The sequence below is a fragment of the Cheilinus undulatus genome, linkage group 17 (assembly GCF_018320785.1).
Source record: "Cheilinus undulatus linkage group 17, ASM1832078v1, whole genome shotgun sequence".
Classification (NCBI taxonomy): domain Eukaryota; kingdom Metazoa; phylum Chordata; class Actinopteri; order Labriformes; family Labridae; genus Cheilinus; species Cheilinus undulatus.
Window position 1 is genome coordinate 41,251,480 of NC_054881.1, and position 12,029 is coordinate 41,263,508.

Here is a 12,029-nt window from a genome sequence, read left to right on the forward strand (position 1 = left end):
AGTCAAAAAGTGACAAAAAATGGCAAAAAATGAGTGAAAAGTGACCAAAATGGGCAAAAAGCAGCAAAAATGTGGCTAGATTTGGATAGAAAGCAGAAAAGAGTAGCAAAAATTGGATAAAATGGGAAAAACTGGCATTTAATGACAAAAGGCAGCTTAAACAGACAAAAAAAATGGCAAAAAAGGAAAAGATTGCAAAAAGTAGGATTAAAGTGGTAAAAATGGGTGAAAAGTGGCAAAAAGAAGTGGCAAAAATGTGCTTAAAGCAGCAAAAATGGGTTAAACCTGGCAAAAGGGGTTAAAGTGGCAGTAAAAATAATTTAAAGGGTGGCAAACATGGTCAAAAAGGGGCAAAATAGGCTAAAATGGCAAAAATTGTCAAAAAGTGCCAAAAATTTAGTAAAAAATGACTAAAAAGGGACTAAAATGGGCAAAAAGCAGCAAAAAGGTGGGAAGATATGGAAGAAAGGCAGCAAAGAATAGCGAAAATGGGAGATTATTTGGCATCTAATGGAAAAAGGCAGCTAAAATGGGCAAAAAATGGCAAAAACTGATCGAAAAGGGGCAAAAACGGGGGAAGAAGTGGGGAAACTAATTAATGTGACTTGCAGTCAGTATTTTCTGAGGTCAAAGTTTCCCTTTTCAAAAGTTTTCAGGGGGAATAATACTTTAAATTGAGAGATTAAAGAACCACAAATCATCACAAAAGAGCCACACGTTGAGTATCTCTCAGATAGAGTATCACCAACCTGATGCACTTTATAATTCAGAAATATAAAGACAACTAGGGCTGCAAGCAGCACCAAGGGCTCTCTCACCCTGGTACATGAGAGCATGTCTGAACCCCTGGTGTAGAGCAACTACTGGGTGTTGCCAAGCGGCAACCTCCGGTCCTGAAAAATGAAGCCAATGCAAAAGTGCAAAAAATTGCAATGCAAAGAGTGTCCACCTGAGGTTGGGTGCAGGAACACCAGAAGTACCATCTGAACACCTGCTAAAAAGCCGGTTTTTACCCTAGAAGTAAACTGGTTTACAGCCTGGTTTGAAAAACCAAACATGTTTTATTAGCTAATGTCTTCATGTGCTCTTACTGTACGGGGGGTGAATTGTTTTTGTACCACAATCGTTTCAACTATATTTAGAAAAAAAAACTCACTGCAGACTGATTGGCACGTCTCATTTGATTGACAGATAGCTTGACAGGCAGAAGCTATGTTTTTGTCAAGCAGAATGCTAGCTAGCTAGCTGACAGGAAGTCGAGCTTAGTGGGCGGGCCGTTAGGTTGATCCAAAGTTCGGTTGAGACCGCGGTTTGAATATGGAAGCTGCTGCGGATTGGCTTCAAGGGCTGTTTGAGTCTGCCTATTGTAATCAGATGGCTCAATGACTTTAGATCTTCAACTTGTCTAGAATGTTCATTAAAATGTGCAACCTGCAAAATGACAAAAACAGCAATATTTGAAGTATGCCCTGTATGATCTCACTTCCTGTACATATTTCTAAAAGACAGTATTTTAAGGTTTTGTTCATCTGGACATGATGCACATGTGTGTCAATTTTCATGCATGCCTAATCTTTGCTCTCTCTGGCGACTGTAACGAAGAAACCCACAGTACCCAAGTGCCCCTCTGCCAGCATTACATTTTTTAATTCCTGTTAACAATGCACAACAGAGAGTCACTTCCAATAAAAATCATCCAAACTACATTAAATGGATACATGAAGGCCACATTTTTGGACTCATTTTGCAGCAATTGAATAAAATGTAACAGATAAAAAGAACACAAAGATACGATTCTGGGAAAAGGTTTGAATCTTCTGCATCTAACTGACTGGTAAAAACGTCTATGCAGATATTCCGTGATTGAATCAGTCAGCATCTGTTTACAGTATGTTTGAGGAAACAGAGGCAGACACATCTTGCAGTGACAGGCTGCCTTTTATTGAACTTCAGGCTCCACAGATGGTGCGGATGTTTTCAGCCACAGTGACACACACACAAACCCACACACTGTTGTTGGTGCACATTGGCCACTTGCCAAAAGCAGGTGAAAATTAGGCCATTAGGACATTCAGCCAGGATAGCTTGAGTCATCGGCTTTTCCTGTGTTCTCTTACACTGCTGGGGTTTTTTGTTGTTGGTGCAGAGTTCCTTGGTCGTACCTCGGGATTAATCCTCCCTTGTAATCAACTTAACTCATGAGATTAATGTAGAAGGCACTCTTAAACCCAAAGAAAAGCGGGGCTGCAAGATCTGATAAACTAATTGAATTGGGCCTTCTGATTTAGTCCTCTTTTCTTTCATTAGTGTTGGTGGGCAGATTTTTCCTTCTGTTGCTGCCTCATCACACAGAAAGGACAGATATTTAGCTGAATGCTGATACCAATACGAATGTTTTTAATCACTTCTTGTGGTGTTAGACTCCCACTACACACTTTTTTTTTTTACCATGAAAACAAATTAGAGTTTGTGCAACAGCTGACCTCGTCCGCTCTGTAAACTTTCTTTCTTTTGTTCCACAGTTAAGTGAACCAGATGTTAGCATAAAATTATTTTGACAAAAGAGATTAGCTTGGCTACTGGTGTCTGTTCATGCCACATTTTTATCTGATGCTAAACTGATGCATTGGTGTGCCACTAGTACCTATAAAAAGCCACTCCAAGCCACTCCAAAGCCACTCTGTCTAAACTGTTTCTGTGTAGCTTTTGCTGTATGTTTTAGGGCAGTGTCTTGCTGGAAAACTAATCTTCTCCAAGCTGTTATTCTCTTGCAGACTGAATGAGATTGTCCCAGAGGATTTCTCTGTATTTTGCCATATTCATTTTACCCTCTACCAAGAAGTATCCCCACCGCATGATGCTGCCACCACTGTGCTTTACAGTAGGGATGGTGTGTTTGTGGTGATGTGCAGTGTTTGGTGTCTTGTCTGATGTTTTAAAAGCAGCACATTTGTCTTATCAGATCAAAGAACTTTCTCTCACTTGACCATGGGGTCTCCCACATGCCTTTTAGTGGACTCTAGTCCAGATTGAATCTGAGTTTTCTTCAACAGTGGCGTTCGTTTAAAGTGCCCTGAGATGCTTGGAGTGTTCCTTTGTCTTCATGGTGTATTGGTAGCCAGGAATACTGCTTTACCAGTGACTGGTCCTTCCAGTCATTTCACTAATTATGAGACTACTAGCACCAATTTTAAAGGAGTTGGATATTTATGTAACCACATATTTTCATTTTATTGACATTACTTTGTAGAAATCTGTGTTCACTCAAGAGATTCTAAACAATTTCCCTATTTCTATGAGTGACACTTGTTTCCTCTGTTAGAGTAAAAATGCAGTGTTGAAAAGGCCTGCAGAACTGGGCCACTCAGAGGATAGTCTTTATTGATCCCCTGCTACAATATAGGAGGTTCAATGGTCACCATATGATTCAATTAGAGCAAGTTCGATATATCTTAAAGAGTTTATTGATGTAAAAGTTTAACAAGTACTTTTACTAAAGCATCAACGTTCAAAAAGATCAAATATTTGAACAACATAGATAGTAATACTAGAAATAACAGCATTAGATTTATAACCATGCCCTTTCTTTGCAACGTTTGGCCATAACTTTCATAATAAAGCTACAGCTTCTCTCCAGTTGAACGTCATCTTTCACTATGACCCTACATTGTACCATATCTATCACCATACCAACCACACACTGCACTAATCCTTGAATAATCCTCTCCCCCTGTATTGGTGTAAACATGCACAATGCCTCAGTCTAGTCATTGCAGGGTGATGCATTAATGCCTCCTCCTCCTCTTCACCCAAATTCCAGTCCGGCATAATCCATAACACAGTAGGAATAAAGTCCTGCTAACAAAGAGGAATGGGTGAGGGTGAAAAGGCTCTGTTTTAACTGTGGTTAAAGTTTCACCTGAATGAGTGCGTAGAGCTCCTGCAGGTTTACCCTTCAGAGACAGAAATTCATAACCAGGCACACAGACGTGGACATAATCCTGCTCGTTTTATTCTTTATGCTAAGCTTTAGCTGCTACTCTAATTTTATATGTTTTTATTGGACAAACAGAGTCTGACTTTTGACATCTGACTGTGAGTGGATGAATGAGCGAGTGGGAACTGGCACTATTATTAGAGATGGGGTGAGAAGGATGAGATAGACAGATCTGCCTAGCAACAGTGCAAACACCACTAGGGAGGAGACGTGTGGGGGTGGGGGTTGGCAGAGAGCAATCTGGATGGAGTGCAGACACACTTTACATGTATTTGATTTAAGCATGCATTAATTATTTCAGCATGTACACTCTGAGGTTTAGATTCCATCAGTGGATGTTAATCTGAAAACACGGGCAGCAACAGCAGTGACTGTGATCAGCTCTTTAAAGGCAGCAGACATTCATGTACAACTGCCTTTTTTATTCTTCAAGTGGACTGCAGATTTGCAGATTATTTCAACCATTTTAAGAGAATACTCTCAGCATAAGTGAAAAAAAGAAATGATGACTTTAAGAGAGTAAGAGTGATGCAGATCAAAAATTGCTTTTGCTTTTGGCCTGAATATACACACAGTAGGTGTCCAGTGTGCACCCAGATCCATCTTAAAATAGTGCTGGTTATTATGTTGTGTTGACAGAGTAGCCATCAAACAGAGCGTCAGCACCACTGGCTGTGCATGATGAAACAAACTCGTCAAGTTCGACTGCAGCCTGACAAATAACACTAAAGTAGCTGGGATGAGGGAAGGGCATTGAAAGATTGTCAGAGCCACAGTATTACCCAAAGAGACATACATTATCCATCATGCTCACACAACTCTGCGTACTACACGTCCTATTTGTCCTGCACACGTCTCGTGCCACTGACACGCAGCTGGAGTCATAACAAGGGCAATGGCTGCACAAGAAAAGCATGCTTGTGTTATGGTGACTGCTTCTGCTTACATACTGCTTGAGGCCATGATTTATGACCTGGAGAGAGGAAGGCAGGAGCAGAAAGCACTCTGCTGTATTGAATGGCGTACTGGATGATCCTTTGGCAGGTCCATAGGGGCACTGTGAGGGAAACATAATGGGAACGGTGCATTATCTGGTGTGCAGATGATGCTGTTAGGGAAGATACTGCAAGACATGTATGACTAAGCTGAATTCTTCTGTGTTTTTACAGGAATTTATCAAAGAAGTATCAACCCAAGAAGAACTCGCGAGAAGAGGAAGAGAGCAAGTAAGCTGGACAAAAGTTTAATCATTTTTTTAATGGTGTATTTTTAATTTTTAAGTCATCCTGAGGCAGACTTATGGACTCTATAACAGTATACAGTATATACTGTATGCATGCTATTCTATCTTAATATACACTATTGCCAAAAGTATTCACTCACCCATCCAAATAATTGAAAACAGGTGTTCCAATCACCTCCATGTCCACAGGTGTATAAAATCAAGCACCTAGGCATGCAGACTGTTTCTACAAACATTTGTGAAAGAATGGGTCGCTCTTAGGAGCTCAGTGAATTCCAGCGTGGTACTGTGATAGGATGCCACCCTGTGCAACAAGTCCAGTGGTGAAATTTCCTGGCTCCTAAATATTCCACAGTCAACTTTCAGTGGTATTATAACAAAGTGGAAGCCATTGGGAACGACAGCAACTGAGCCGCCTGGTAGGCCGCATAAAATGATGGAGCAGGGTCAGCGGATGTTGAGGCGCGTGGTGCGCAGAGGTGGCCAACTTTCTGCAGAGTCAAACACTACAGACCTCCAAACTTCATGTGGCCTTCAGATTAGCTCAAGAACAGTGGTAGAGAGCTTCATGGAATGGGTTTCCATGGCCGAGCAGCTGCATCCAAGCCAAACATCACCAAGTGTAATGCAAAGCGTCATATGCAGTGGTGTAAAGTAGCCGCCACTGGACTCTAGAGCAGTGGTTTGGCAGTTGCCAGGAGAACGGTACATGTCTGACTGCATTGTGCCAAGTGTAAAGTTTGGTGGAGGGGGGATTATGGTGTGGGCTTGTTTTTCAGGAGCTGGGCTTGGCCCCTTAGTTCCAGTGAAAGGAACTCTGAATGCTTCAGCATACCAAGAGGTTTTGGACAATTCCATGCTCCCAACTTTGTGTGAACAGTTTGGGGATGGCCCCTTCCTGTTCCAACATGACTGTGCACCAGTGCACAAAGCAAGGTCCATAAAGACATGGATGAGAGAGTTTGGTGTGGATGAACTTGACTGGCCAGCACAGAGTCCTGACCTCAACCCAATAGAACACCTTTGGGATGAATTAGAGCGGAGACTGAGAGCCAGGCCTTCTCGTCCAACATCAGTGTGTGACCTCACAAATACACTTCTGGAAGAATGGTGAAAAATTCCCATAAACACACTCCTAAAACTTGTGGAAAGCCTTCCCAGAAGAGTTGAAGCTGTTATAGCTGCAAAGGGTGGACCGACGTCATATTAAACCCTGTGGATTAAGAATGGGATGTCACTTAAGTGTATGTGTGAGTCAAGGCAGGTGAGCGAAGACTTCTGGCAATATAATGTATGTAATATTTTTTTTCTGCCCAAAAATTCTTCGTTTTCTCAAGTCCCACTGGGAAAATGTACTAGTGATGACAGGAAACATTAAAAGAATTGTATTCAGTCACATCCTCAGGGCTTCTGTAATGATGTGGTTTTTAAACATGTTATTTTCGTTCCTTACTCTTTGTTCAGTCATACATACTTTGCACCGTCTGAGCCCTAAACTTCAACATTTGTCAGTGGATAAATTTGAGAGGTTAAAATCTTGGGTTCCAGTTCTTTCTAGCTGGTTCTGAGGCTGGACCAGTCAAGAACCACTGTTTTGGAAATCATTAACCTTACAAATGCAAATTTCTAAACATTCTGGCAAAATATTTTATTAAACCTGTCTGTGTAGTTCTTTTCTGTTATTAGCAATAACATTAATAAAACACGATGTATAAAACCCACTTTTAATATCTACTACAGCCCCAATTCCAAAAAAGTTGGCACGCTGTGAAAAATGTCAATAAAACAGAATGTAATGATTGCAATGATTCAGAACAGAACATATACAACATATCAAGTGTTGAAACAGACATTTTACCTTTTATGAAAAATATTAGCTCATTTTGCATTTAATGGCAGTAAAACATCTCAAAAAAGTTGGGACAGGGCCATGTTTACCATTGTGTAGCGTCCACTCTTCCTTTAACAACAGTCTGTAAACATCTGGGAAGTGAGGAGACCAGTTGCTGGAGTCATGAGAGAGTAATGTCTCATTTTTGTCTCATGTAGGATTCTTTTTGCTTGATTATTTGTTTTGTCACTTGCCAAATGTTTTCTATTGGTGAAAGATAGAGTAGCATCTGGCTGCGGACCTCTGTGGGGCGGTGTTTTGGGCTTATCTGTAGCAGACCTCTACAATGGGGCAATCTCAGTCGTGGGGTGGGAAGTGATGTACTAACCTCTGAGTTTTTCCTTAATTTGTGGGGATATTTTAAATTTTGTCCCCCCTGCCTAACCCTAACCCTCGTTAACTTTTCCTTAGTTTGTGGTGTCTTAAATTTAAATTTATCCCCTTCAGTACATTTTTGATTCTTATTCATGCAATTCTGCTGTGGTGAATTCTGCTCTGTAGAGGTCAGCAATAGATGAACCCAAAATACCCCACCAGAGAGGTCTGAAGCCAGATCCTTTTGGAAAGATCTGGACTGCAGGCAGGCCAGTTCAGCAGGTCATGCTGCTGTGATGGATGCAAGGCCTTCTCTGAAAGAGACATTGTCTGAATAGGAGTATTTGTTGCTCTAAAATCTCTACTTACTTTTCAGCATTGATAGTTCCTTTCCAGATGTGTAAGCTGCCCACGCCATAGGCCAGTTTTATTCAACCCTGTCAACCAAAGAGCCAAATTGCTGAAAAATACCTTTGCAAAAGCCTCAGTCTAAGTGGTGAAAAGTAGCAATGAAAATAATTCAAAGGTGGCAAAAAAATGGTCCAACAGTGGCAAAAATTTGGCAAAACAATGAGAGAAAAGTGACTAAAATGGGTAAAAAGCAGTCAAGAGTGGCAAAAAATAGGAAACAAGTGGTATTTAACGGCAAAAGGTAGCGTAAATGGGCAAAAAAGGGATAAAAGTGGAAAAAATTGGAAAAAATTAGCTAAAAGAAGTTGCAAAAATGGGCAAAAAATAGGAAACAAGTAGTATTTGATGGCAAAAGATAGCTTTAATGGGCAAAAAGTGTTGAAAAAGAGCAACAATGGCATAAAGGTGACAAAAATAAGCGGCAAAAATGGGCAAAAAACTAAACAAGTAGTATTTAACGGCAAAAGGTAGCGTGAATAGGTGAAAAGTGGCAAAAAATGTTGAAAAGGGCAAAAATGGGATAAAAGAGGACAAAATGGTGAAAAAGTGGCAACAAAAAGTGGCAAAAAATGGGTGGTTTCAATGGCAAAGGTAGTTTAATTGGGTGAAAAATGGCTAAAAATGGGATAAATGTGTGAAAAATTGGATAAATGGGACAATTAAGTCTGACATTTAAAATCTTCTATGTAAGTCTAGGAAACAAACTGATCAATGTGATTAATTTCTGAGGTTGAAGTCTCTTTTTTAAGGTTTTCTTGGGAAATAATATTTCAAATTAAGACATAAAAGAGCCACAAGTCATCACAAAAGAGCCACATTTGGCTCCAGAGCCATATGTTGAGTATCACTTCCATAGGCTCTAATGCAACCCCGTACCATCAGAAATGCAGGCTTTTGAATTGTGCTCTGATAACAGGCTGGATGGTCCCTCTCTTCTTAAGTCTGCAGGACACGGCGTCAGTGATTTCCAGAAACATTTACAAATTTTGATTCAACTGACCACAGAACAGTTTTCTGTTCAGCCTCAGTCTATTTTAAATCTGATCTTACAATCAGCACAGAACACTGAGCCCTGTTTCTAAAGTAACAGGTTGATTAGGGAAGCAAAATGGTCCTAAAATGTATGGAAAAAGTCTTTAAAAAGACATTAAAAAGTATTTATTTTTAAGTCTTATTTTCTGTATGTGACTGGATTGAGTGATGTGAATTGTAGGTGAGATTTATGGCCTTAAGATATTACATTACTAAGTTTTATTATCTCAATTGTCTTTATTTCACTGTCCTTATTTTCATGTCGGTAACAGTGCTGTTTCCTGTGACATCTTTTCCCCTCTCTCCCAGATACACCTTCTGTCGAGCCTTCCTGACGACACTCAACGAGTTAAACGACTACGCAGGTCAACACGAGGTCATAGCCGAAAACTTGACGTCTCAAATCCTCAGCGATTTGTCGCGCTACCTGACAGAGCTCAAGGCCGAGAGAAAATCGGTGAGAAATGCTTCCAGACCTCATGCCTTACTGCTTCATCTGAATTCTGCCCGCATCCTCCCTATTCTTGTGCTTTGAATAAAACATTTAAATTGGATTCTGAAACTGGCTCACAAGAAATTAAGCAACCAGCTCCCTGCCTTCTCTGCTCCGCACCAACTGAGGTCATCACTGAGTATATATAGAAACACCCAAAGGCTCCCTAGAAGAGCAAAACGTGACTGACTGGGTCCTTTTTATGGAGCAAAGTCATCCCCTCTGTATCATTACTCTCTCTTTTTAAACCAACTCGCATACGATTGGTGCACCACACGCTATTCTTAAACTCTGCAGTCACTTTTCTTGCACTATTAAAAAATAATTTGGTGGAACGTTGGACCTGCAGCTCATGATTCATAGATAACAGTGTGGGGTGCATGTGAAATTGAAAGAGTTGGCAGATTAGAGAGAGAGAAAAATAGCCAGCTAGAAAAAAAACCTACTTTCTAAAAAATCTGTCATGGACTCTTGTGTCACGGTGGTGCAGCTGAGAGAACTGAAGTGGAAAAGCAAACGAGGTTCCACTCAAAGGCATAGTGACCTTGTCTTTCTTAGAGTAAATGCTCATATGCATTCTTGCTGGTAAGTGTTGCTGCATTTTCAGCTTGAAAGAAGGACAGGAAGCATAGATATGTTTTGATTTTAGACTGAGTTTTAATGCAAAGTGGAGGGGATTTCCAGTGCCTCTGGAGAGGAATCATCAGCCCCCTGTAGGCCTGTTTTTTCCCCTATTTTGGCGTTGATTTATCATCGCTTGGCAGTATCATCTGTCTCTCTAGCGTCCACACAGACAGACCCTGCTTCTCTGGCTGCAGGATGTCACTGTGACACTGCTCTTCCTCTTCATTTCTCTGCACACTTCCTCTCCTTTTCCTCTTTTTCTTTATCTGTAAGCATCTTATTTTTCTCTTTTCTCTATTCTTTATCATAGACCTCCATAGTGTGTCATTGTAGCTAACCATGAATACATGTCATGTGTTTGCCTCTCTTACAAAAGCTCACAATAGTGTTTTTTCAGTTACTCAGAGTATGCGGGGGATTTCCTTTCAAATCATGACTCTGATAATCACTGTATCTTTTCAAAGCAGACGAACATTTCAGTTAAACAGCATTGAGGAAATCGTCTCTCTGAAGAACGGCGTCCTTGTTGGATGAATACAGACTTTGTTTTTTTTTTTTAAGTTTCTGTCTCAGACACACTCGTGCCTTTAACACACTCATGAATGATGGAGAATGACACCCTTTGAGTCTTTGGGTTGTTCAAGTATTGAAAAGGATAACAGCAATCCAAAGCTACAAACAGAGACCATCAAAAGTAGCTTTTATTTTTCCTGCTAAAAATACTTTGCTTAAAAGCAGGTCAGACTTAAAAAGGGATTCCTGTAAATTTAATCCGGACATCCTTTTTCAGTTTCGTAGTCTAAATGACTGCTGGGTACTAAAGGTTTAGGCATTGCTTTAAAATAGAATTATGTCCCATTCTGGACAAAAATGACAGAGGGGTGTGTCCACTAGGGCTGGGCAGTTAATCAAAAATAAGATTAAATTGCAATATGGCCTGCTGCAATTTTCAAATTGAAGAAGTTGCAATATTTTTTTAACCTGAAATTTGTGTCAGAATACCAGTTTAAAACTTTTTCTTGCAGATATTATGCATTACATTTCATGCTTATTTTGGTACATATTTCTTATTTTATATGAGAATGACATAGAAAATGATCACTTCCTTCAATGCAACAATTCATATCCAATTTTCAATTCGAGTCAAACTCATCACGATAACATTTTTTTTTTTCAAAATACTTAAGCCCTAATTTAGTCTAATATTGTGTTGGTTGCAATATAGAATAATTAATTGCTTGTGATTGTTGGTAAATACATAAGATGAAGAACTTAACAAATAATTGCGCATCAAATCACAATATTGGGGAAAAATATCACAATAACTTTATTCTCCCAAATTGTTCAGCCCTAGTGTCCACATTTGATGCAAATCACAGCTGTTATTTGTCCAAATATTCATAAGGTGTCAATGCGTTCTTTTACTGCTCCTGATTGGGTGGATCTGGGATCAATAGGCCAGGCTGCCTGTAATATCTGTAAAGAGCGAGCAGACAGGGAAGCATCACTAACCAGAAACTTTGCAGCTCCCAAATGTAAACGCTAGGGTTGAAAATCACCAGTTTCAATGTGATATTGAGTCATTGGACAAAGTTAGAGTATTTCCTGCTGTTGAAAAGTCTGCTATTATATGATTTTGATGTGCTTAGATTCAACTGACAGTTGATGACATTATGCACCCATTTAACTAGCTAGCTGAAATCTATGATTTTTGATAGATCTATATATGATTTGAAAAAATCCCTGCCAACTCCATTGCCATTTAGTTAACACAGCTTGGAATTTCCCCTTGTGGGACTAATAAAGGAATATCTTATCTTATCTTAAGGACCCATTAAACTAGGTCCCTCTATTCCAAAAAGTTCTGAATTTTGTTACTTAACTATTTTATGTTGGGCCCCTATATGAGTTTTTGCAGTCACATTTGTATGCACACTTCTGTGAGATCTTGTGTCTTTTCAAGGTTTTCAAACAAAGTACGACCACTAATATTGATTAGTTTGTCACTAACAGGCTTAATTTG

At 39.8% G+C, this 12,029-nt stretch overlaps 1 protein-coding gene across 15 annotated transcripts in view; it reads left to right on the forward strand.

Annotated features, from left to right (window-relative positions):
* The window catches only part of LOC121525056 (formin-binding protein 1), a 124,839-nt gene that overhangs the window by 42,688 nt on the left and 70,122 nt on the right, over positions 1–12,029 (forward strand). For all 15 annotated transcript variants that reach the window (XM_041810794.1, XM_041810786.1, XM_041810787.1 and 12 more), the window contains exons 3-4: positions 5,167–5,223; positions 9,199–9,346. In XM_041810794.1, coding sequence (XP_041666728.1) covers positions 5,167–5,223; positions 9,199–9,346 — 205 coding nt within the window. The remainder of the gene's footprint in view (positions 1–5,166; positions 5,224–9,198; positions 9,347–12,029) is intronic.